General features: G+C 45.2%; 1 protein-coding gene across 1 annotated transcript; it reads right to left on the minus strand.

The window, feature by feature from the left end:
- Nucleotides 1–1,124: 1,124 nt before the first annotated feature.
- fam53b (family with sequence similarity 53 member B) lies at nt 1,125–27,509 on the minus strand. Its single transcript, XM_084322521.1, has 5 exons — nt 27,323–27,509; nt 15,392–15,637; nt 13,145–13,199; nt 9,646–10,418; nt 1,125–2,170 (listed from the first exon to the last, which is right to left on the minus strand). The coding sequence occupies exons 2-5, from the start codon at nt 15,479–15,481 to the stop codon at nt 1,811–1,813; spliced, it is 1,278 nt and encodes a 425-aa protein (XP_084178647.1). The 5' UTR covers nt 15,482–15,637; nt 27,323–27,509; the 3' UTR covers nt 1,125–1,810.

A 27,509-nucleotide genomic window follows, 5' to 3' on the forward strand; every position in this document is an offset into this window, starting at 1 on the left:
CGTTTACAAGAGTTCTGTTTGCCGAGCTCCTTCTCCTACTCATTACCGTAACAAGGCTTAGCCGGTGAAAATAGGCTCCTTGTGTGAACCGTGGTCGGCTCTGCGACAGTGTGAACAAATAAAGAGGACTCTACTGTGCGAGGGAACAGACGACGACGACGACAGCAGCATAATTCTGTCCATTACAAGAATTCGTTGCCCTTTTAGGCGTGTTTAAGCCCCACAATTATGCTTTGTGTGGTATTTGAGCCTGGGGTATAGTGTGTCAAACCGATCCTTAAACGAGCCCGGGGTGTAGAGTGTCAACCGATCCTTAAATTGCTCTTTAATGAGGGGGACTTTTTCTTTTTTCTCTTCCTCGACTGCATGTCATGCATGTGAGGAATGACTGACACTGGCTGCAAGTCTGAACCGCCGTGCAGAGCGGCCCTAAAGCACACAGCTGTACTGTAGCTATGGAGAGAGAGTGAGGGGGGGGGGGCATGAGCGACAGCAAAAGGCTGGGCTCCTGTAGACACTAGAGCGGGGGGGGGGGGGGGGGGGGGGTCAGAGAAACCGAACAGCAGCAGCAGCAGCCCGGACACATGGCCCACATTCACAGCCGCTTCCCACGTCACCGTGTTCCTCAAGAGAAAAAGCCCCTTTTGTTTCCTCCAGCCCAGGGAGGGGAGGGAGGTCTCTGGGGTGAGCCACCACCACCACCGCTCAGCTCCACCACCCCATTCCACCCCACCCGCCATTAAAACACAGGGACCGGACTTCCCAGCCGGCCGCTGTCCCGTCCCTCTCTGCCGACTACCCGCTTCAGCACACAAACACAGGCCCATCAGAGTGTGTTCGTCAAGGCCCCTCGCAGCAGCACTACTACTACTACTACTACTACTACTACTGTTGTTGCTGTTGGCATTTCCTGCCACTTAACTGGGTCAGCCTGGAGTCTTCATTGTCGCACTAAGGACATGGTGAACAATAACCACGCTGTTGGCGTGTGGGCGCCCTCGTCTTTACACTACAGACATTGTCTGACGTGGGCCTAGAGCAGATCGGCAGGTCATCCGTTCTGGCTTTCCCCGAAAATCCAGCGATTAAAAGACAACAGAAATAAAGTCATTTACAAAAAGAGACACATTTAAAACTGTGTTTATTTGTATAGAAATATGTCCATGTTTTTCACATAGCTTTGTAGTTACGAATTGTAAAAAGAAAAAGAATATTAACGCTATTAGCATCACTACGTTTCTCTCAAAACAAAAAAGAATAGATCTCGCCAGCCCAATGTTATTGTGTGAAATGTTAAGCTCGTCAGTATACTTTATGGGTTCCGTGTGCGTGCAATTCTGGGTTTTTTTTCCATTAAGAGAGAAAAGGGGGGCTCTCAAAGTAGTCTCCATTTGTCTCGTCATGTACCCAATGTACTGTAGAGGAACGTCAGAGAAACATTCACTACTCCTAGTGCAGAGAATTTATACAAGCCTGCTGTGTTCTCGCCATACTTAGTACAATAACAGGTGGTCAGGCTAACAGAGAAATGCTTTAAGACCCCAGTACAACAAGTGCCTCCGCTCCCTCCACATCCTCGTTCATCCTGAGACGCTGTTGAGATACGGCGCACAGGGGGGGAGGGGAGGGTGGCTTCCTACTACACACTGTCCTTCTCCATGTCTCCTTCAGAGTCCTGGTGCCATCAGGGGTGCCCTCCCCCCATTAGCTTTCCCACTTGCTTTAAGACTATCAGTTTTTAACTTTACTGTACCACCTAGTGATCAACTTTCACAGTTCCCTTCCCCCGGGGAGGGGGAGGCAGTTCAGTTCAGTTCCTCTCGATCTGGTCTATGTCGAGCTCGCCTCCCAGCTGATAGATGTCCTTCCTGGTGCTACACAAACCCGCCCACAGGGGCTCGCACTCCTTCCCGTTGGTCGTCCCTGTGGTCGTGTCACCGTGGCCGGGGGAGCTCCAGTACGGCTCCTCGGCGGCGAGGTCCGCCCCGGTGACCCCGCCCTCTTTGGTCCTATAGGGTGGAACGTCCTCCGATCCCCGGTCGCTGCTCGCGGATGAGAAGTCGGTCTCACGTTGGGCGGCGCTCCTGAGAATGGGCAGGGCCTGGCCTGATTGGCAGCCGTCTTCCCCCGTGATGCCAGGGCAGCTGAGGCTGTGGAAATTCCTAAGTTTCTGTGGAAAAAGGAAGGGGGGAAAAAGACACATTTAGTTTATGTCCCACAGAAACACAAGCATAAACATAGCATAGATCTTTGGACTGGAAGAGGACCATAACGTGAAGGCTATTAGCCCAGTCCGCATGCAGTCTACCGGGACTTTCCATACTGGTCACCATGGCAATGGAATATTTTGTAAAAAATACTTTAGAAATCTTTTCCTTAAGCTAGCACATGACAAAAAGCCCTCACTAAGAGGACAAGCCCAAGTTAGACCACATAAAGTCATCCTTTGAATACAATCACTCCACTGTACTTGTATACAGCAAGCAAAGCAGGCCACAGGGGTAAGAGATCTGAACGCAAAACAAGACAACATTAAATACAAATAAAAAAAGAAAACTTAAAGAGACTGGAAGGGTATCAATTTAGCCCTGGTGTTATACATCCCGGAGCAACTGGTGTGTGTTGGGTGAGTGAAGGGAGGAGGGAGTTCCACTGGGAGCCCAGGCCGCTCAGCAGCAGATACCTTCAGGGTAACATCACTCATGTCAAGAGTCAACTCTCTAGTGTGTCCTCCTGCCACTGCGCAGCACAATGAACACATACATCTGGGAAGCCCTGCACAAATTCCTCCAGCAAATCCACATGTGCCAGCGCTGCTGCTGCTGGCGCTATCGAGGAAGACAGCTGGGCTCGCTGGGGGTGGAAGAGCGTAAGAACAAGGGGGCCTGTGCATTCTGGACAGCTTGCACAGAGTAGATGGAGCAGCTGTCCCTCATGCGTGACCCGTGTACTGGTGTTAGGGGGGCAAAACACAGGAGAATAAGGCCTCTATGAACCCTCCCATCGCCCACGTTCCTAGGTCAACGCTGACTGAACATGCGGTTGTTTGGAGGCCTGTAAACCCCGGACAGGAGGGGGGCTCTCCGTCAAGCACATGGAGGCAGGGGGGGGGGGGGACACTAAACGTGCACACAGGAGGGGAAAAACACTAAACGTGCACACAGGATTTATTCCTTGTCTTGACCTTAGGATCTGTAGTCTAGTACTGCTCCCGAGATTATGAATGAGGTTAGGGGGGGTGGGAAGGGGACAGTCAGTGGAAACTAGTGATCTCCATCCCACAGCCCCCAGCAGTGTGAAGGAGCTCTGTACCAGAGAGCAGGCAGATCACAAAAAAAAAGGAGCCCGGCTGTTTTCCTTGGCTCCGACAGAGCCGGGTTTCCATTCCTCAACACCAGGCTCAACGCTGCACCGCTGCCCCACTCCATTAGCTCCCTTTAGTCTGGACAACAAAGTCAGATTTACTGGCCTCAGCCCTGGGACCCAACTGATAAAAGTCAATGAATGGCGGCCTGGCTGTGGAGGAAAACAGTACCACCAACGTACTATGTTTACCTAGAGACCAGGAATAGCTTTCAGCTTACTACAGAGGAAGCTTTCAGCTCGAGGAAGAGTTTCAGACCCAGGCATAGGGCAAGGAGGAGTATCCTTTTTACTGCGGGCTCATCTCAACCTGTGTTTTCTCCCTGTATGCATCATACTGGATGTGGGCCCCCACTGCACCAAAGATGATATGAAAATACTTACATTTCAGTAACAACGGTCTTCCAGTGTAATAAGCGGCCTACAACATGACTAGCAGCTGGCTAAGCCTGACACATCAGACCCATGGAATGTACGCAAGCTAGCTCTCCACTGGGTCTGAAAGCAGCACATTGAGAAATAAACAACTAGCTTGCTGGTCGAAAATGGTTAGCTTGATAGTACAGAGGGGCACACTTTAATGTGATTACGGTGGTAGGAATTCCCCTCCGGGATGAGAGACAAGACACCAATACATCACCATGGTAAGACAAATTTACTTTATTGACAGCCATTTTCGCCTGGCGAGCCATTTGTTTATTTCTCAATGCGCCGCTTTGAGAGCTAGCGTGCGTACGTTCCATGAATCTGATGTGTCAGGCTAGCAGCTGGACAACGTTAACCAAGTTAGCTGTAGGTTTAGCCTAAGTACCCTCCTAACCAAAAATGGAACATATTATGTTATCAAGATTTGATTATGATAGATGAGATCAATCTGATTCCCCCGGACCCACCCTGAATAAATGGGAGACTGTTTCTTATGGGGGGGGGGGGGCTGCATCTCACAGCCACAGTTCCACGTTCGAGTGAGAGAGACATTAGTGAGCAACACAGACAGTATACAGTTGTCTCCTTTGCCTGCTGCTACTATTCCCTAACCCCCACCCCTCGAGTGGTGAAATGGAGACCTGGAGCGGAGCAGAAAGGCACCTCATCCATAATGACCTTGACTCCTCATCAATAAAGCCGTATCAATAGCTCATGAGGCTCAGTTGTGGCAGCCATCCACCCACCGCGCTGAATTTACAGAAATCGATAACTCTTTTACCCCCCGCCACACACACGCACACACTGCAGTGATCCATAATCTCTGGCCACAGCTGCTCTGCTTCCTGACATTCACAGGGCTGCAGCCAGGCAGAGGGTACCAGCTCCTCCCAGGGTAAAGTGAGCCCACCAGCCTGTTACAGCGTGTCATTGATGTGGACGAGAGAGAGAGAGGACGCTACAGATAAACGTCGGCAGCGTGACGGAAACCTTCTGAATAGTAGGGTGACTTTGCAAGATAAAGTAGTGCCGAGTCACAAACGAGTCCAAGTCCACCGCGAGAGAGAAGGAATGACCCGACCACACTCTCAAGACACACTCCAGGAGATAACGCCTTATTCACAGGGTTCATGGCATGCACCCGCTGACCCCTCTCTTCGCTACTCGTGTCTGCACACTTACACGTTTCTACCTTTAAAAAAAACACCATCTGCTGACTTGAAAATCCACATGCCACAAGCAGCGCTATCGACCAGATCAGAGACATATTATTCCTCTGCTTTTAGCCATAGTGGTCCGGGCCACGGCGTCTGGAAGTCATCTTCCCTGAGGGCTTGCATCTAAAAACAGAATCACTTGAAGGGAATTGAATAAAAAAATATATATACACACATCAACGCAACAAGCAAATCGGATTATTTCACACAAGCTGATAAAGTCTCATGGTTTTAAAGGAAAGGGCCTCGCCTCCGAAGTCAGGAACCGCCGTCCCAGCCCTGCGGTCTGGATGTGGGAACAGAACACAATGAAGATGGACCAACACTAAGAGACGATGGACAGCAGGAAAGACCTAATGTTAACAAACTCATCCCCCCATCCCCCCCAAGTCTCTGTAAACATAATGTTGGTGCCTCATCAAAGGCTCCTTTTATTCACATCGTGTGTGTGTGTGGCATCCACCGGTCACTCACAGCAGCCCTGTTGTTAGGACACAGCTGAACTCTGGGTGACTTTCTCAGAGGGGCTAAGTCCAGCTTCATGTTTATGATCTAGTCAAAGTGCGTGTGAAACAGGGTTGCGAGTGTGTGTGTGCGTGTGTGTTTATGAGGTAGAACAGACAATGGCCTGCCAGGATGTACAGCAGGTTGCTGGTTGAAACATGGTTCACTCCCAACAACACAGTAGATCAGACTGAAATCACTGGTCGCATCAAACACAAATGGGGGGGGGTTACTGAGAGGGCTATATATCGAGTTGACTCAACAACACAGTATCTTCTCTTCATGGACAAAAGGTCCTACTGCTAATTGACCTCTTCATCGTTTATCTCTCAATAAACCGTTAGTTACTCCACTGTGGATCATTGCAGGTCATCCGTTACTTCCCCCTCTCTCTCGCTCCCCTATTCTGCAAGTATAAACACACACCCGCATAGTGGAATGTGACCCAGAACAGTCCTGGCATGAAAGATCATATTAATTTAATGATCGTGCCTGCAGAAACACTTTGGAGGGGGGTGGGGGGCAATGGCATGACCTTTGAAAGTGTTTGTTTATCCAACAGAGAGGGAACAAATTGCCACAAATACAAAGTGGCCGCTAGCTCTTGTGAGCGAGACTGATTGACCCAACAGAGGCTCCAGCTGGCTTGGCTGTATCCTCGAGGTCCACCGTCACAGAAACCAAAAGAGAGCCGACCTGGACTGGAGCTACACCGGCCTCCTGGTCTGTGAAATGAGGTCAAACGTTCAGATGTCAGAGAATGCTGTTAAATATATAGACCGGGAAGGACTGGAGGAAAAAAGGGAGAGCATATGCTGTGCCATTGTTACTGTAAAAATGTAATGATTGTGTTGTTGTTAATATCATTTATGAGACGTTGAGCTGTATGTGTGTGTCATGAATTTCCCCAAGGGGATTAATAAAGGAATATCTTATCTTATCTTATCTTATGATTGGTAGATTCTATGATGCCAGTGCTTTGCCCGTTCGGAGTGCGTGGACGTAAATGGGAACCGGGACGACTACTTTTCCCACAGAAGTGCTGCTTGCGGCGTTGCCTTCCAAAAACACGCCCCGTCCAGAACGCATGCCCATGCGTAACACGTGTCTGACTGTCTGTTTGGAACGAGCCGGTTGCTTGTCCCCCAATTGCTTGACATTGCACTCACCTGGGTCGTCAGCAATACACCCACCAAGTGTGAAGTCGATCGGAGGAACAGTTCGAGATATGCAAAGGACAGATGGGAGCATTTATGGCTATTTTAAACTTGTGATGCTGCTACAGCGACACCTATTATGTCTACAAATGTCCACCACATGTGGTTCAATAGCACAAAGCGTTCAGGAGACATGACATGTTATTGAAATAATAGCAGCTATAGCAACACTGTATGGAATATCAAACATCTGAAAAGGGAACTTATTTTCTGCTCGGTCCAGAGATGCTCTGTACCAAATTTGGTGATGGTTGCAAAAAATGTGTAGGAGTAGTGGGAAAAAAAAGGTTTGGACAAAATTCTAAATGGCAGAAAATCTATCTAGACGCATATGGACCTGGTTTACACTAATCTGGACCCACAGAATCCAGAAGAAATATATATATAAATGGAGATTTTGTTCATTTACGGTTCAAACAACAAAACAGAAAAGTGAATTGCTATAGCGCCACAAAATGGTGCACCTAATGCAATTCGACACTGCACTCCCAGGACAGACAGACACGCAGACAGAGAGTCCTCCCTCTATAGTTAGATGCTATTAGGGTTGGGTACCGTTCACATTTTAACCGGTACCTGTGAATCAATACCGGTACCCAACGGTACCTTTTTTCGGTACTTTTGTCTCTAAAGATTTTATATACCTACCACACTTGCGACCGTTATCGGCTTGCCATTGCCCCGACTGCTTTGTTGTTGTTGAATCAAGTCAAATCCTAGGTAGGCGACTAGGCGTGTATTGTGCGTGTGAACGTTGACGTGAACGTGCGGCACACTTCATAGGTTTCGTGGGAAACAAAACGTTAAAAAATATATATATATTTTAATTTTTATTACCGAAATGTGCCACCGATGGATCGCACGTGAATCGGTACTCTGTAATACAGACGGGATTCGGTCGATACCCTTAAAAGTACTGGATTCAGTACCCATCCCTAGATGCTAATGTAAAATATAAAATATAAATGGTGGCTTAAACAGATCATTAAAATAATATATATGGAGAGTTTAGATGATGCTAAACAGAATACACACTCTTCATCCTCTAAACTAACAGATGAAGGTTGTGCATTATCTTCACGAGTGTCTAGCCTGATTAAAATAGGACACATGTCAGTTTTTTTATTAGCGATTTGAATTCATATTTCATCAATCTAGTCTCACGTTAGTGCTGCAAACTCTCTCCGAGCTCCATTGGGAAAATAGGGCGGAGCTAACAATATACTCGTTATCACCATACATAACGCTTATATTGAAACACGTTGACATTAGGCGCCGTTCTTTAAACCTAAAAGTGCACTTTCTTCAACCTCTAACCTAAATTCCTTAGCAACCCGTGTTACCAAGTAAACAAATCACAGAACGATAGCCAGTTAGTTAGCACCAGCCAGGTACCAACGTTAGCTCCCGGAACGATAGCCAGTTAGTTAGCACCAGCCAGGTACCAACGTTAGCTCCCGGAACGATAGCCAGTTAGTTAGCACCAGCCAGGTACCAACGTTAGCTCCCGGAACGATAGCCAGTTAGTTAGCACCAGCCAGGTACCAACGTTAGCTCCCGGAACGATAGCCAGTTAGTTAGCACCAGCCAGGTACCAACGTTAGCTCCCGGAACGATAGCCAGTTAGTTAGCACCAGCCAGGTACCAACGTTAGCTCACGGAACGATAGCCAGTTAGTTAGCACCAACCAGGTACCAACGTTAGCTCACGGAACGATAGCCAGTTAGTTAGCACCAGCCAGGTACCAACGTTAGCTCCCGGAACGATAGCCACGTAACCCTCTGCTGGCGCGTGCTGTGCACTACAATCAACTCCGTGTCAGTGTAATAGCAGTCTGTGACGTCACGGTATTGAGAATCATACCGGCGGGATCTCGAAATATCCTGGTATACCGTAATACCGTCATACCGCCCAAGCCTAGAAAATACCGCCCCCCATCGTCTCCCTGTGGTACTGCACCCCTTTGGAATGGATTGCATGAAAACACATGGGGGGGGGGGGGGGGAATCCAGCTTCCTCATTTTACTTCTCGTGCAAGCCACCCGAGAGGATCCAAGTAATTTCCGAGCCCCAAAACAGCGTGGAATACATATTTCCAGTACCCAGCATTGGATCAATAAACGCGATCGATATTTGGAATGGCGATCAGGAATTGGAATAATCTTTTTGGAGAACATCTGATCTGAGGTAAGGAATCTATTTGACCAGTCTTGGGATAATCAGAGCTATTTTCACAGAGATATCAGCGTGTGCCCTATGTGTGTGTGCGATCAGGAAATAAGAGATTCGATTTTTCAGCTCGCTTCTCTAGCGTGCATAAGTACACATATACTATCGATAATCTAGCGTTTATTTGAAAACGATTCATAAATAGGCCAAAAAATGACAATGTTTTTTGTGTATTCCAGAATATTTCAGTAAAGGGCATTTATCACAGAATCTTTATATTTTCCTGAAACTCCTGAAAACGAGTTTTTCAAAATGGTATAAAATGGAAATGAACCGATTAAAAAACAATCAGTTTGGACAGTGTTGACTGCAAACAAGTCATTGATCAGCGACGGCCAGATTAGACACATAGCCATAATTTAAGACATAGTTTATGCGTTTGCAAATATGAGAGCTCTATCATTGAAGTGGGTGGAAGCACTAAAGCTCGCACCGAGCTCCGGCATTGAAAGTGTTAATGTATTCCAACTCAAACCTGCAGTCTCGGGAACATCTCAGCTTCATTGTCCGCACTCACAAAAGGTATATTTCAATGCTTTTCTCCATACACAGCAGCAGAGGAGAAACAAAGGCTAAGTGCTGAAACGTGTGTGGTTTCTTCACAGCCACTGTGCATTGTAAAAAGCCCTGGGATGTGTATCTTTGTTGAGTTGAAGACAATCAAATTGCTCTTGGTTTGAAATACCAACCTGGGTCATCTTGGCCAGGTCCAGGGAGGGCCTCTGCTTGTGCGTGTCAGCCGGTCTCCTGCGCTTCATGCCGATCTTCTTGTCGTTGAGGACGCAGGGCTGCGAGCGGCTCCGGGACAAGCCTCCCTGCCCGCCGCGACGCTCCAGCTCGGGGGTGGAGTCCGGGGAGCTGGGGGGCGAGGGCTCGGGGCGCTCGAGGAGGCAGATCTGTTCGTGGGAGAGGTAGAGGGGCTGTGCTGGCGCGTCCGGGGGCAGGGACGTGAAGGAGGAGGGGGACGTGAGGCCGGTGAAGGCGGAGGGGTAAGGCAGGCGCTGGGTGAAGCAGGGCAGCTCCAGCACGTTGCAGCGGGCGGGGAGGCTGAAGCTGGAGCTACGCTGCATGGCCGGGAACCCAACCTGAGCGGCCGGGGCCCCCCCGCGCTGCACGCTGCCCCCGCTGTGGCACCTCCTCTTCTCCACCGTGGTCCACACGCGGGAGCCCTGGGGCCGCCAGGCGGAGCGGCAGCCCCCCGGCTCGTCAGAGCAAGACAGGGAGCGGCACTGGCGCTTGCTTGGCGGGGCGGTGGAGGGCGAGGCGGTGGCGGCCGCCTCGGTTAGACTGAGGTCCTGCAGTAGACTGGTGATGGCACCCGGCGCTGCGCCGACCTCGCGCCCCCAGTGGCCAGGACTCTGGTGCACCTCGGGCAGGACGTCCCACAGGCTCTCCAAGCTGGCTCCCACTGGCCTCTGCTGCAGGGCATAACCCCGACCCACCGAACACCACCTGCTGGTCTCTGCAACGACAAGCCAGAGGATTCACATCAATAACCCTTTCTTAGAAACACGGGAAAACATACACAGAGACCATGTACACCTTGTTGGGAGTGACAACCAAACTTGGCTGCACTGTGTGTACTTGGTCTGAGAAAACATCTTCTGTTTCTTTCTTTCCTTGTGTATCTTTGAGTCTCGAGTCTAACCTAAACAATAATCTAAATAGATATTGTGCCAAGGAAATTCCATCCACCCATTTGAAATGGGTACAATATCAATACAATGATCACATGAATTCTAAATATATGTTTTCCATGTGTTTACAGTGTGTATAATGATGGCCTGGGAGTTAATTGCACGTCGCTGCAGTTCAGCAACACTTAAGTTAGTATGAGAAGTATTTCAGGCATGAATGTCTTGACCAACATTTGCCCTCCAAAAACTGAAAAGGTAGGAAGCAGCTCCTAGTTCCTGGCGGGGGGCTGTGACCTGGCGAGACCTAGTTCACTTGGGCTCCCAGTGCTGCGGCAAGCAGCCTCGACTAGGGGGAAACGCCCAATCATACAAACACGGCCCGAGTCTGGCTCAAAGCACAGGGCTCTCGACCGACATGTGTACTTTGTATTGACAGCATGTATTACCGTGCGCACTCTGCACCTGGCATCCAATAAAAGGATAGACAAAGGGCTGTTTTTCTGTCTCCAGGCGTTGCTGGAGTGTGCATGTCTGCGAGAACAGCTGATTGTGAGAGATTGGGACTCGATGTCTAACGAACATACTTGATATAGTGCCCATGGGCTATTCTGACGCCAACAGTCTCATTTGGCCCAGTGACAGTAGACTGTCGTAAACTAAAGATTCTGAGTGAGACTTTTATTATTGTGTATGTGTGTGCATGTGTGTGTCTAGGTGTAGCTTGCAGGAAGAAGTCTACAGCTATTTATAGAAAACATAGCAGAGAGCTCTGGCAGACATCCAGTTAGGTAAACTAGTAGCAATCTGCCAACACTCCCATCAGCACCACAGACACTGTAGCCATACAGCGCTCCACCTGCCAAACACTTCATCAGCACAACATAACGTCAGTTAGCTTAGTTAGCGTTAGCAGCTAACGTTAGTTAAGGTTTTTACCATGACGTGGACATACAGGAATGGCGAGGATGCAAAGCATGTTAGACGCATTGGACCTGTTGCTTGCAGCATTTTCACTGCACAGATAAACAGACCGTGCTGGTATGTGTCTATTATGAAATGACAATTACTCGTCATTGGAATTCTGATTATTTTTTAACTGGGCAGGTCTTAGGTACCGAAATGTGGCATCGATTGATCTAACGTGAATCGGTAGTACCCGACGTCATTCGGTCGGTACCCTTGAAAGTACAGAGTTCGGTACCCAACCCTAACTGTAGCCATACAGAGCTCCACCTGCCAACCACTCCATCAGCCTTTTACGTGAGCAGGGTGGAAAACCGAGGCCAGCGTGAACAACACCTACGGGACCTGTGGTGTGCTCTGCCGGGGCCTTGCCAATCATGGGGACATAGTGCCAGGCTGCTGCCAGCACAGAAAGCCATTGATCTCCCATGGAAAATTCTACAAATTGTTGATGCTGTTACAACTTTTACTACTACTACTTATAATGGAGAATTGGAGTAGTAAACTAATTCAGAAATGGAAATAAATACAATTTAGAATAAAAAGAAAAATCATCATGTATGATTAATCATTATACATTTCCAACATGGTGACAAGATGTCTGAAGCTTTGTAGTATGTGGCAGCCCGCCATGATAAGGCGCTAATAGATGGTCATTAATACACATTTTGTCTTTGCGGGGACACCTGTCGAGACATGTTTGACATAATAGCAGCTGGCTGAGGACCAGATGCAGCAGGGAAAGGCAATATTTCAATCATCTCTATTGAGAAAGTGACAATGTACTGCAACTGCCCCCTCTGAACCCTGGCTGTCGCAAGACACCAAACTCATTTTACAGGCCTCCACAAGCTGTTGAAGGATGTCATCAAGTACATAATTATAGCTGCAAGACCCGGTTTGTGATGGAGAGGAAGGCAGGGCTGGGCGACAACAATGACACCCATATGGAATGAATGTAATGTGAGAGTATAAGGTGTGCGTGTGTGTGTGTGTGTGTGTGTGTGCGTGCGCGTGTGTACACATACTTGTTTAACTATACTATATACAGACTCTTGACAAACCACATTTAATATGAGGATTTGGGGTTGTGAGGGACATTTTGGTCTGTCCCCATAGTACCAAAGAAAACAATAAGGTTAGGGTTGGACATATGTATGGTTAAAGGAACACGTAAACATTATGGGAAATGCAAGAAGATAGATACCAATTTCCTCTCTGTGCGTTCAGTAGAAAGCTATCCGGCTGCAAGCTAGCCTAGCTTAGCACAAATTAATGGAAGCGGATACAGATAAGCTAGCCTAGCTGTTGATCAAAAACACAGCTCCCTTCGAGTTTTAAGCTAGGCTAACTGAGTGATCAGTATCCGCTTCCATTCATTTGTGCCAAGCTAGGCTAGCTTGCAGCCGGATAGCTTTCTACTGAACGCACAGAGAGGAAATTGCTATCTATCTTGTCCAAGTCTGGAGAAGATGGTGTGCATTTCCCATAATGTTGGCATGTTCCTTTGAGGTCAGGTTAAGGGACTAGGGAATTAATGCAATGTCCTCACAAGTATAAAACAAGGGGTCACAGAGAGGGCTCTTACCCATGAGTCCACAGGAGAAGAGGGCGGTCCCCTGGCTCATGGTCTCCGCCTGAAACTGTGAAAATGAAGGGAGACGTCTTAGCAAAACACATCACCACGATGAGCTCACCGCTCAAACCCCTCAACGCTGACTTCAATACACAATGCACAGGAAGTTATAGCATCAACCAGCAGTCCTGCTTGGAAAAGAGCTTATAAACCACACAAAAACAGTGAAACAATAAGCAATATTTTGTTCAGTTTCTGCAGTAATTGGCAGCCAGCTATAGGCTATGTCCTTGAATGTCTATGGAGCCATGTTGAACCACTGAAATCTTATGCATGTATAATTTAATTTATTCAAATAAAGCAAGTGTGTATGTGCATGGCATGCACACGTGTTGAAGGTGACTACCTGCTGTGTGCTGAGCACCAGTCAACTAAATGAGCTCTTCACCTTAAAAGTGGCAGTTATTATGGATGTGGATAGACGGATAGATAGAACTTCGGGTACGTTTTCTTTAAACATTTTGGGTGAACTTCCCCTTTAAATGCCTCTGACTGACACCTAACCCTGACAGCCCAGACACACCAGCCGCGCACGCAGGCACTCGCGAGAACGCGCGTGTGGCCGGGCACACCGAGTCCGACTTCAGAGCGGGCGAAAGTGCACGGAGGAAGGCACATTTACATTGGAACAGCTGTAAATGCCTAGTCTATTGCGAAGTCAGTCCCCGATTTTTTTAAGATTTCCAGTTCCAGTGTTCTATTGTCCATTTTGCATGTATAACCAGTTATTATATAATTAATTAGAATGTTAGAATTAATTTTTGAATGATGATCAGTGTGACTACTCCTGAAAAAGTATAGTAATATGGTTTATTTGTATTGGGAAAGATACAGACACATTAGCTGGTTGAACAACATCTATATGTGTGGTAATAATGCAGATAGAGTGTATTTCTGTGAAAATGCGCGTGGCGCACGCCTCTGAATCCAACCAAAGCGAAAACGATCGCTTCCAGCCCACGAGTCGCGTGCCCGCTTGCGGCCGGTGGGCACAGCTACGTCCGTTAAGATGGGAGCGAAAGTGAAGCGCCGGCCGGCCGGCCTGCCTTCGCGCGCGGCTGGGTGTGTGAGACTGATGACTTCATTTCACGCGGTGAGGAGGGCAAACTCGGTCTACATTTCCCGGGGAATTTTCTCACTCTGTGCTAACAGCGTGGATTCAGACAATAGCGTGAGTCAGATCTGATCCGGGCCGGGCAGAACTAAAGTGCTCTGTTGTTTTTCAGAGTCTATCGAATGGAACAGGGAAGATTCAAACCACATGCCACACCCTTATGATAACAATTGGGAGCCATTACGATGCAATCATAGTTAATTGTAATAAAAACATCCTTTCCGTCAAGTGCGTAATGTCCGAAATGGCGCTATAGCTTTTTTGACATCATTTTCCGGGATTCGGGAAAGCAATTATGCTACACAGGGGACGTTAAAGGGGGAAATCCACACTAAAACAGAAGTTACATTGTGTTATTCCAATATCTATAAGCATGGACACCCGTCTCCCTACGCTGGAAATCAGAGACTTGAATTTGTGATGTCATCAAGTGACATGTTTTGGAGTTGGGCCACCGACGATTCATTAGTCACCAGCTCATAGAGGTTTTGTTTTGAACTCTTGCATCCAAATTAGTTATTTAAATGTAGGGCAGCGCAGTGCCGTGTTACAGCTCTGAATCAGAAAATGTGCCCCTCTCACAGTAAAATCACCATGGCTACGGTCATAGTGTCCTCGGAGTTGTTCCAATATTCACAGTCTATGGAGCAGCTCCAGGTGTTTTGTGTCTCTGGCATTCAGCTTAATGTCTCCAGAGAGACCAGTCGATGTTCACAAACCAAAACTGAGCTGTGCGACATTATAGATGTAACATGTGAATTCTATCTATTTTAGGGTGGATTTTCAGTCAATGATCGAGGCTTACGCCATCGAAAGCGGTCTCTGTAATCACACTGTAACTCAAGACGCTCAGTGATTAAAGCTCTGATCGACTTTGACAAGAAGAAAACATGCTATATAGCCATAAAACTGCATTGGGATGATGACCGCAGTGGACAACATGTTTCCTGATGCAGAGCAGAACGCTGTTGCTTTGCCCCGTGACGGCCCAGTCCAAGCCTACTGGCAAGGCTACGCATAAACATGCAATCACACAGTCAACATAAACCTCAGTCATTTATACACAAACAGAGAAGAACTCTCACCAGGCCCAAATCCGGCCCTTTGGACGTTACATCGTCGACACCCTTCTTTTCCAGTGTTTTCTTGTAAATGATCACCATGGCAACGTGCATCCTTGCCAAAGGCCATCCCGGCGCAGGCAAATAAGGTAGGAGGCCATCTTCATGGGCAACGATAGTGGTGGTGGTGTGCGAGCGGCAGGCGGAATTCTCCCACAGACAACGCCGCTCAGCTCCTCCAGGAATGCGCCTCACTCCTCAAGACCAAACCTGCACAGGCATAAAAGATGGGACAAAGCTTGTATATCTTATCGTGTGTTGTCATGTTTGTTTATGCGTTTGTTTAAAAAATAATACAAAAAAAAAATACAAAAAAAAAAGAAAAAAGGATGGGACAAAGGATTCAAATTCAGGTTTCTCATATCGACAGCAGGGCATAACCCGGTGTGTGCCATGGGGGAACAGGGGGGTGAGAGGTCTAAAACACGCACCATCTCTGCAGACCAAACCCAATACTCTTTAAGCCTTCGGGTTCAACACACGCACACACCTTCCTCAGTCTCAGCATCTCAACTCACTACACTGGAGTTTGCAGAACTCGTCTCTGGGAAAAAGTGGAAAGTCAATGTGGTGGTTTAGACGAGATCCTTTAATTCTCTCAAGTGAGCAGGCAAATATTTCCACCCACACAGCGTCACCCATACATGAGCCTATCATCACAGAGCACTGGTCTCTCTCTCTCTCTCTCTACTACAGCAAGTTCAACTGAACCGCAATCCCTCCCTCCCTGTGTAAAGTGGAACTCCAAACCCTTGTTTCTGTCCCCGCACGTCCATTCGGATGGTTATCGGTCATCTGAGAGACGAGAGTGCGAGTTTCCTCCACAGTGTTCCACACTGGAGCAGAGAGCGTAGCGGAGCAAAGTCAAAGTTGTGTAATTGAATCCTCAGGGGCCGGCTTGGAATAGCTGTGACCTTGCGGTTATCAAAACAACCGCCACCCACCCCCCCCCTCGCATTAGTGCCGCGCCGACTGCAGCAAAGCAGCTGATTAGCCACAGATGTAAATCTATAGAGTATAATCACAGTGGTTGATTACAGTTATCACGAGATATAGGGGGTGCATTAGGCTAACTGGGCTGGAAAGAGAAGGTTGACTGAGAACAATGGCACTACGGAAAGACAAGACAGATGATGATGGCGGCGGTGGTAGGACTTCACGGTCGTAATGGTCTGTGGTTCCTCCGATAGCTAGGTGGACGACGGAGCGGCCACAGAGAGAAAAACTAAAATAGGAAGAAATAGTGACTGAGACAATAGAAAGACATGGTTTGTGTGAGTGAGTGAGTGAGTGAGTGAGTGAGTGAGAGACAAAAGACTGTTGTGCAGAAGATGAGACACCATGGGAAACAATGGAGGTGACATCAGAGGCTGCACGCAGGGGGTGGGGGTGTGTGGGGGGGCTGACTGGTGGCACGAGGTGGTTGGTGTTTTGCATGCGGCATATGATTCCCATTATCAACACTTATTACATCAGGGAAACAACTTTGAAAACATGAGACGTTTTCTTGTATTTATTTTTTTGCCATAACGTGACGTTTTTAGCAATAACCTTAGTTCCATGACGACAACCTGTCCTGTGGAATATGTTAAGACGATGCCTCCTCATAAAGGCATCCTCCTCCCCTCCTCCATGTCTTTGTCCCCCCCCCTCTGTATTCTGTATATAACCTACCCCTGAGCCGGCAATCGTGGCCTTTTCCTGACTGACGAAGCTGGTTGGTCTCAGAAAGGTCTCCAGCCATATTCTCTACCTTGTTGTAACATTTGATCTTCTCTGGTTAATAAAGCTGTTATTAACTGGACCCATCTGACTGAGTAAGTTATTCATAGTAATTATATCTACTACAGTCCCAAGGGATTCCTGGCAGACTTCTGTGAATAGAATAGAACACAACAGTTCAAAGTGGGGCTGGACTGGGTCAGAACTGGGTCACAGAAGTCAGGCCATCAACCACAAATCCATGGCCCAAATAAGAGATGGATCTCTTTCTATGCCTTTAACCAACGTGTCATGGATCATCAGTAAAACCCAAGAAACCTCCCTTTTACGGAAAACTTTACACCCCCCACAAAAATCCACGAAGCGGTAGTACTGATGAGCTACCCAGTACGAGATGATTTATGGTCGTTATGTGCCGAAACAAAAGTAGATTGTCGGTGAAGAGTGTAACCTCAAACCTCTGAACTGTAAATTAAAAAACGAAGACTCAACAATCCCATCTACTTTGGGAGAATCCAAACAATGTTTTCTCAATCCCAAGCAAACAGCAGTTAGGTTTGCTCCACTTGAAACCCCAAGAAATAGTAGGCTGAGAGTAAGTGAGTAAGTAATAGTAAGTGAGAGAACACTACTGTAGAACACAATTGGTGGTACCCCCCCCCCCCCCCCGCCCCCCAACCCTATGATACCAGCCAAGCAACATGAAGTTAGCACAACCTAGATCCACACTCTTTCCATCCAGACCGTTTATGAATGGAAAACTTGCCTGTGTTCATAAACACCCTCCTTGGCGTTTGGCATAGGGCCTCCTCTGCTTTACGGCTAAGCTGTAAAGTGAATGCATACCTAGACATGCTCCTTCAAAGATCTAACCTCAGGTAGGGTACACACAGTGTAGGGCTGGTAGCCACACGATCATGATTATTTTTTACTCATCTTTGACAGTATTAAGTAGGCCTATTTGGTAGGGGTGGGTAGGGTTGGGTACCATTCACATTTGAACTGATACCGGTACCAGTACCAGTTCTTGGAATTCGGTATCGGTACCCAACGGTACCTTTTTTCAGTACTTAACTCTCTCTGTAATAACACCAAACTTTATTGTTGTAACACACCACACAAAATAAATCACATGATCATGTATTGTTTTTAAAATGTTTAAAGATCAACATTATCTGGCCATCCTCAGTAAATAATTATCAAACTCCTGACCTCGTCTGGTCTTTCCAAAGACCCAAGAGATGAGATAGTAATATATATATATTTATGGAAAAGGCTCCCTCTTGTCTTTATTACACTTATTACTAAACATGTAAAGGTACCGTCATTTGGTACCGATTGATCTAGCGTGAATCGGTACTCGGTAGTACCGAAGTAATTTGGTCGGTACTAGGGCTGGGCGATATGGAAAAAAATCATATCGCGATAACGATATGATAATTTTATTTTATTTCTCGATATCGATAATTATCGAATTGTTATAAGTATAAAAAAAATTAAAAAGAAAAAAAAACATTTTTTTTTTTTTAACAACAGATGTATGTTTATTTTGCAGCAATTCTTTGTCATTGCCGCCATCTTTAGTGTTACATCCCCTCACACTCCAGTTCTCAGGCTGCAGCTGGTTTAAAAGCTAAAGTAAACCGGCTTCTCTGCTGGCTGTGGCTCCAGAGGAGTTGAACAGTTCTGGCTCTGCTAGTTTATTTTCGATCTTTTGGCGCTTTTTTGGTGGACAAACCACCGCACATGTGCACTGTGACTCGTGACTGGAGTCTAGTTCTGCTAGCACACATAGCCTACTGTGTACAGACGGTTTCAAAATGTATTTTAAATTAGAAAGCAAACCAAATAAATGGACAAGAGAAAAATAAATCTGAATTTGGTCAGTATTGTCATTTGGACAAGCAAAGCCATTACTTTAAGTTGCAGGCAAGAAAGACAAGTCTGTCCACTGTCTCTGGTTTTAAAACTGCCCTGTTGCAGGTAAAAAAAAAAAAAAAAAACGATTTTTCGATTTTTTTTTTATTTCGATATTCGATATCGATTATTAAAATATATCGCGATATTTATCGTTATCGTTATATCGCCCAGCCCTAGTCGGTACCCTTAAAAGTAGAGTTCGGTACACAACCCTAGGGGTGGGGGAAAGAATCGATACAGCAGTATCGTGATATTTTGCGTGGCAATATTGTCACTATCAAAGACATAATTTGCAGTTGAAAAAAGGTAATAAATGTTATCACAATACTCAGCCTATTGCGAAATTGCAACACTATCGCATCGTAATAATATCGTATCGTGGGGCCTCTGGTGGTGATTCCCAACACCCGCTTCAAACCTACAAAAAATTACACAGTGGTGAGACATCTTACATGTATTCTTAGTGGCCGTATCCAATATGTGTTTTAAATGGTCGATGCCCATACTGATATAAGTGCATGGTGGCCAATGGCCAATATAATGATTTATTAATTAAATGAATGAGACATACAATTGACATACAATTGCTGAATTTAAGTTTGCTAACATTAGCCATATTAGCTAGCTAGCTAGCTTAGCTGGTTGATGACAGCTAACATTACAAATGCCAACTAGGAATTGCATGTTCTCACTAAATGATGGGAATCAATGGAATTAGCCTATACATTTGTTAAATCGGTCACATGGGCGCGGTCAAGCCGACCGTCTCAAAATGCCAGATATTGGCCTGATTAATTTGCCTGGGTGTTTAACCCTCGAGGCACCTTAGTCGCAGAATTGGTCAAATGGGTTAGGGTTTTCTTCACGTGTGTTTGTGGATAGCATTGGCTAGATTTTATGTATATGCCAAAAGTGTAGCTCAGTATCACATCTTGGACTCACATTACAATAATCCATGTTTGTTTTTTAAAAACAATCACTCATTCTGCGCCATTGCTTAAGTGTGCGAGAGGGCGCTAGAACGCCACCGCTTTAATCAATGGGGGGACTGCGAGATTTGCGAGTGCTTAAAATATATCTTAAATTATAGCTATGGGTCTAATACACCCGTCGATTATCAGTGAGTTGCTTCCAGTCAACATGTATGAAACGGATTGTTTTTTCATCAATACATTTCCGTTTTATACCGTTTTGAATGTGAGTATAGTTTGTGATTCTTAGTAATTTCAGGAAAAGACACGATAATAGCCCTTTAGTGGAATACACTAAACACTTCGAATTTTTTTTTGGCATTCGAAGCTTCGGGGCCGAGATTCGATTTTAATTAGAAGCTTTGAGATTAAAAAAAATAAAATAAAAGATTTAAATTTAAAACATTATTTTTTTGTTGTTGTGGGACTTGTACAGCACTTTGTTCAACTTTGTCAGTGCTGTAAAGTTTAAACCTTTTAAAATATTAGACAAACGAAACACTTTGCTTTCATGAAATATTGTAAGCCGACATTTGAGGCTTTATAAAAGCAGCACAATGAACACAAATCTGTCAGTGCCGAGTCCGACCTCATCTTAAATAACAAACAGCATTGCTTGTTGTAGTTAACAAAGAGAGGCAGAGTTGATTTTGCACACAAAAAGAAATATATAAATATATATATTCAAATTTTATTTTCCCATTCGAATCCCATGCCCATCGAACGAAGCTTCGAAGTATTTAAGACAGCCCTACTAAACACTAGGGATGGGTACCGAATTCGGTACTTTTGAGGTACCGAACCGAAACACGTCGGTACTACCGAGTATCGAATCAAGTAAGAAACCAAAAAAATAAAAAAATAAAATTATTAATTCTTTTTTTTTACTTTACTTTTTATTTTTTTTTACTTTTTTCTTTTCATGTCAACGTTCACACGCACAATATATGCTTACCTAGGATTTGACTTGATTCAACAACAAAGCAGTCGGAGCAATGACAAGCCGAAAACTGTCGAAATTGTAGTTATTTGAAGTTTGGATTTTTTTTTACAACTGAGGTAGGTAAATTAAATTTCTTGAGACTAAAGTACCGAAAAAAGGTACCGTTGGGTACCGGTATCGATTCACAGGTACCGGTACCGGTATCGGTTCAAATGTGAAAGGTACCCATCCCTACTAAACACGTTGTCATTTTTCACCCGATTATCGAATCTTCCTGAAATCAACGCTAGATCATCATTATTATCCTTCCTCATGCAAGAATGAAAAGAGCCTCGTAGCGCGAGGCTCCCCCAGTCCCCTCCTGCACTCAACGGCACACAGCCACACATACAGAGACAGCTTCGATCTGGGTAGAAAGACATATCAGATCAACGCAAGCTTTTATATATAGTGTTCTTACCTGGTATCTGATGTAATGCAAAAGAAATAATCCAATTATCTGATCGCCATTCCAAATACTGCTCGTGGAAGTCCGTCGCACATTACCGAGCGCTGCGTTACACACTGACGGGCGGGCGGGGTTACTGTTCCATGCCATCGTTGTATAGGCCTACCTCGCCTGAGCACCTAAACCCCGCCCGCACGGCTCGGATCGTCCCAGAAAAGAAACTACAACATTCCTAATGGAGTGCAATACCAGCTGGAAGGCGGCGGTATTTGCCCTTTTGCGAGCTCAGACCCATTCCCAACGATAACATCAGGCTGGATGGATGAAAATGAATGGATATCGCTAATAAAAGAAATAACGATTAAAACCCAACTATACTCGTGATTGGCGCTGAACAGTCGGCGAGTTAACCCGACTATCATCGGGTCTGGCGTTGAATGAGTTAAGCGTGTGAACAACAAGTGTCACACCTTTCACCCTAGTGGCAGAACTGGACAGGTTAGGGTTAGGGTAACCCTAGGGTAACCCTAACCCTAACCCCCTAACCCCAATTTAAGAAATGGTTAAAATCCTGAAAATGAATATTCTATATGTATGGTGAGGACTGAAGTTAATAATGATATTCATTAAAGAAAATTGGAGCAATACATGACAATTGACAATGATATGTTTTTAATGAGATGACAGTCACTAGGGAGTCAGGTAGTGCATTTTTTGAAGGGTGACTCAAGGGTTAAATCGGTCCATCACTACCTTTTACAAACAAAATTGTCACGGTGTGATGTTCATTAAAATGGTCCATCCCAGATTCTTTATAATACAACAATGTGTACTTTTATTAGGCCAACTGGAGTAAACATTTTATATTGACGACAGTAGTGGTAGAAATTATGTATACCACCAGCACAAGTTTCAAGACAGTATACATTACCTACAAGGCCCAACCTAGTGCTCTCACATCATACCATACAAGCCTGGCCACCTACACCCTAAACATAGGGCGATGCTGATTAACCTAGTAAATCAAGAAGGTTGACGTTTTAGAGCTCGTCGTTTTAGAACTTCTGCCGAAGGCGTGTTTCTTTGCCCCTTCACCGCCCTAGGACAGGCTCACTCCCATAACGGCCCCCCTGTCGTTATCTGGAATCGGCGAGAAGAACCTTCCCTTCGGATGGCCGATAGCTCTTTATCTGGGTCGGGGCGTCAGCCACTGTGACAGCTGAGGAGCCTAATCTCTGAGCAGTGGAAGAGAGCAGAGGGACATGCAAACAGCCCGCTGATGGACCGACTGCCTGCTTGCCTGCATGCCTGCCTGCCAATGACCTCAGCAACAAAGTGACCTTCCTGTAAGAGCGACAAGGCTCTCCGTTTTGGACTAGTTGACAGAGCTCCACACTTCCTGTGGTTACCCCGAGCCTTTCAACCGTGGTATTTTAGGGCATAAAAAAAGAAAGGTTGCTACAGCTAGCTATCACATAGGCTGCATATTGCATAGGCCTAAAGGCTGAAGAGGAAAAGGCAAGAGGAAACCACACAACCAACAGGGACAAACATACAGCGCAGGCCTACTTTATATAGTAGACTAAATGTGCAGTCAAACTCCCCTGAATAATAGATAATAGATATTGCTACTCTTTACTCTACTCAAAGACAGAGGATGCCGTCTAAATTACCCTGCTCTCTGTCCTAGAGTGCTGAATTTGATATATATATAATGAGGTCATACACTGCAACAAATACATATTCATTGCAACAAATACATATTCATTGAAAATGCAGAGGACAACACAATACAGTTAAAGTATAACTTCTTTCCACTGTGCTCCTCTTTTTTTAATAATGTGTTTAGGCTTTGGGCCTAGACTGTACAATGTGATTCAACATTGTAGTCACACGTGAAAGCTTTGAAATGTAATTTTTCCCAATTAAAGCAGTTTTCTATATACGTTAGTCAGACTGTAATCTGCCGGCTTGGTCTACATTACATAAGGATCTGGCAGCTCTGAGACTGACTGACAATTAGCCTTTATACTAATCCATCTTATGACACATAAGCACTTGAAAGAGCCGGTGGTAAACACCTTTTGACACCATTGTCCTTGCCCTGGTTCTATAGGCCTAACATGGCGTTGCTGACGGATGAGAACCATTTATCTCTTTGTTTTGGTCGTTTTCCTTCTTCTTTTTATGAATGTTTACATGGTTCTCCATCATGTAAGGCAGTTTCATGACCCTATGACTTGTGAAAGACATTGGAAACCTAAATGTATGACTTTAAAAATACATGGATGACAATCTGAATTCCTGAAGTAAACTTTTTGGAGATAAGTGGTTTCCATCCGACAGTGCCGAATTAGGCTATATTGACCAACTCGTTTTTAATACTAGTAACAGATTGTATCAATAATAAATCAACTGATTTCTTAGTATTTTGACTTATAAGTAATAAATTGTACCAACTGTATTAATAATACATCTATAAATGAGTAGCCCATATAGATTTAGTGTGAACAACTTTTTTTCTTTTTTTTATATATATATCTATCTAAAGTAAACGATAGCTGAAATGGGTCAGCCCAGCTTCCCTGTGACATTCCACTATGTGTGGCAGTTGGAGAGCCGTGTCCTGCTCTGAACAATCCCAGGATTGTGGCCCTGTCAGTAATCTGAGCATCTGCTGAGCACCTGAGACGGCCTAACCTGAAACCTAACTCAGGGATTTGTGCTGCTCTTCATCACTGGGCTGCTTGAGAGAAGAGAGTGCTGCTGGGTAAAAAGAAAAACTCATGCTTTGCTCTGCTTCATAGAAAAATTTACTGGGAGAAAATATGCATGTTCCCCATAAAGGGTCTGTCCCCAAGCGATTGGCTGTTGTAGCATATTTCTTGAAGCAGGCACAGCTTGTAAATGATCCATATTTGGACTCATGTACAGGCAGTTCTCCACGCCTAGATGATTGATAGTGTTGATATCAGAAGTAGCAGGACACAGAGAGAGCTTGAAACCCAACTGATAAAAACACAACTGGTTCTGCTTTTGTCTGTGGCACAAGGGTGCATCATCTGCTTCACTGTGAAAAATCGAGGTACCATTTTAAATAGGGGTGGGAGGGGGGGGGGGGGTCGATTCACATAAGAATCGTGATTCCATCATGTACAAATTCTAAATCGATTAGAAATTTCCAAACAAATTCAGCCCATTTGTCTACCGCAGTCAAATGGCAAAAGTAACTCAAAGAAGCAATCTAGAATAAAATCTATGCATGTATTTAAATAGAGAATCGACTTTTAATCTAATAGTGACCACCGAGAATAAAATAAAATAAAAATTGTTAGATTCCCGAATCGCTGAACCTCTTAAAATCTTAACTTAAAAAAAAAACGTTCTTAGCGAGTGTTGTCATCAATTAGCGGCTACAAAGGGCATCTTCAGTCTCACTGCGGCTGAGCGACTGAAAAGAAATGTATGGAAAGTTGGAAACACATTATAGATGTAAGCCCACCACACAGCTGCATGCATTTTCACAGAAATTAGGCTATGTCAAACGGGAGGCATACTCTACATTTGAGGCGGCGGGTGAATAGCGAGCAGCGAGCATCGCTGGGAGGCTTCAATAGTGGCTGCCCAAGCTCGGCAGAGGGGCCTGGGGCACAGCCATGGTCTCACAAGCTTGCAGCTGCCCACTTACCATAAACACAAAGGCCCAGCAAGGCTATGCATGGCAGCCAAGGAGGCCTACCTCTTAAAGAAGGCCTGCTGTTTAATTATATCATACATAATCACTTGGACTGTATACATTTGTTCAGAACAAGAGGTTCCTTGAGGTCTGTAAACATGTCTTTCAGCAAACCTGTCCAGAGTTGGGAGAGAAATGTTGTCCGTGTGAATGCTAAGTCTAACAAAGTCTCTTCATTTACAATAGGGCTAAGATGAGGCATGTCACTCTGCTGCCGAAAAAGAAATAAGAGTTTTGTGTTAATGGGCCTAAAATAGGAATAAGTCACCTCCCCAGGACATGGAGTCTATTGGCATTCAATCAAATGTTGAGTATTGGAGGAAAAAGAGCATGTTTGATTCTGACCCGTGCAGGATCCCTTCCCCCCACACCACGCTGCTCCTGGCCAGACACGGGAAAAGGCAGCACAAACATAATTTTTTAACCCTTTCACTACCACACTACCAAATGGTTAACCATTTCACTGTGTCAATACAGAAGGTTAACCCTTTCACTGCCACACGACAAATGGTTAACCCTTTCACAACCACACCATATAAGGTTAACCCTTTCACTACCACACTACAGACGGTTAACCTCACTACCTGAATTGATTGATTGATTGAAAACTTTATTAACAGATTGCAGAATGGGTACAATACAGTACAGCTGTAGTGTGGTAGTGAGAGGGATAACATAACATTCAAACAATGTCACGACTTTGGCAATATGACACAGGACCCCAGTTTTAAGCTCGAAGGAACTTCCCTCAATATTTTAACCAATTTGGGCAAGGAGGAATCATCTGCAAAGAGTTTGATAGCCTCGCTTGTTTTGCCCTTCACTTTGCATCAAACTATTTTACACATTTGTTTGCTAGCATGAGAGCTAGGCCCTCTCTGCTTCAAAAGGAAAAAAGCCCTGAAAACTGAGATACAACCAAGTAACCGGCACAAACAACCCCTTAAAGCCCCTTTCCAAAATCCCTCATGAAAGGGAAATGAGTTTGGCAAGCAAATTGGTGTGACGGGAGCTCACAAAATGTTACACACAGGCTACAGAGCAAACATGATTCTGAACTCGAGGGGGAAAATGCCAGAAAATGCAAATGACAAAATATAAAATGGTACTTGAACAAAAAGGCTATACTTTGCCTCTACCACTGAGTGTGTGTCTTTGAGATATACACAGGTGCTTCCATATGCTAATTGTGGACTTCGGTAGTCTAATGGTAGCAAGTGACAAGTTCAAGTTAAGCAAAGAGTTCAAGTTAAGCAAGCTCCTGTCTACTTAAAATGCCAGATTCAGTTGGATTGTATAGTCGGCCAGGCCTGTCTTCATACCTGAGAGAAGGGCAGTTGATAGAGATAAGATGACAGCATTCCATTGGAACAGCTCTCTTGACTAACATACCAGCAAAACCGACTAAACAAACCCAAATGACTAGGTCAAGTACATGTCACATCAGGGAGTTATGCAGAGGGAGGGCACTCAGGGCAGTGGAAAATGTGTTTATAAACCCTTTATTCATTATGTCATTAAGCCTGATCTAGACACTGACAGCATCTATATTGCTTTTATTGTTGGCTACTTTACACAACTCGAGCATAGTTCTCAGTTTTAAGTCAACTAATGTTATGATTGTATCCCTATCAATAAGCAGATACTTTATAGCTCCCAGACATGTATGCTCCTTGGCAACTTGGATCTATGCACGACTTTTAACATTGAGATTCAGCATCTCCCTCTCTTGACAGCTGTGCGCAGTGTTTGTAACTATAGCACATTAAACACTTTAAATCAAACCATGTTGTGGTAACCAAAACACAAGACATGTAAAAAATATCAAACCATGCCGCAAGCAGAGGTTGTAACATTCCCCATTCTAGACAAAGAGCTGGGCACATGAGGAAAACTTTGTTGCTAAGCTAAGCTAAGAGAGTGAATGCTTGCTAAAAGTTCATACTGCTGCAGTCATTGATATGTTTTTTTTAATGTTTTTATGTCTGTCGTAAAATAATCGCCATGCATGTTAAAAACATTCACAACAACAAACAGGAAAGGTCGCTTCACCTATAACATTCTCTGGCTGGTCAACATTGCTACTAGCACAGCTAACTTAAGTTCACAGAAAACAATGTTATTTTGTTAAAAACTAGCTAACTAGATCACTCACAAGCATCGGGCTGACCATCTCGAGGATCCAACGACTGTCGGACACACCAGCAGTTAGTTAGATTCGCTTGACCATCTTCAGGCTTTGCACAATTTCATGTAATGATGAAAACAAGGCGTCAGCTAGCAGATGAGTCTAGCTGTAACTTCTTGCCTTGTTGCAGGCAGCCCGAGCAACTACAACATTG

The sequence above is a fragment of the Notolepis coatsorum genome (assembly GCF_963971535.1).
Source record: "Notolepis coatsorum genome assembly, chromosome: 10".
In the NCBI taxonomy this organism is placed as follows: Eukaryota; Metazoa; Chordata; class Actinopteri; order Aulopiformes; family Paralepididae; genus Notolepis; species Notolepis coatsorum.

Bases quoted from the DNA above. Each gene is read 5' to 3' on its own strand.
- fam53b (XM_084322521.1), bottom strand. From the start codon at position 15,481: ATGCACGTTGCCATGGTGATCATTTACAAGAAAACACTGGAAAAGAAG. The intron at 10,419-13,144 runs GTAAGAGCCCTC...TTGTCGTTGCAG, and splicing joins CTTCTCCTGTGGACTCATGG to AGACCAGCAGGTGGTGTTCG. The intron at 2,171-9,645 runs GTTGGTATTTCA...CTTTTTCCACAG, and splicing joins ACCTGGCCAAGATGACCCAG to AAACTTAGGAATTTCCACAG.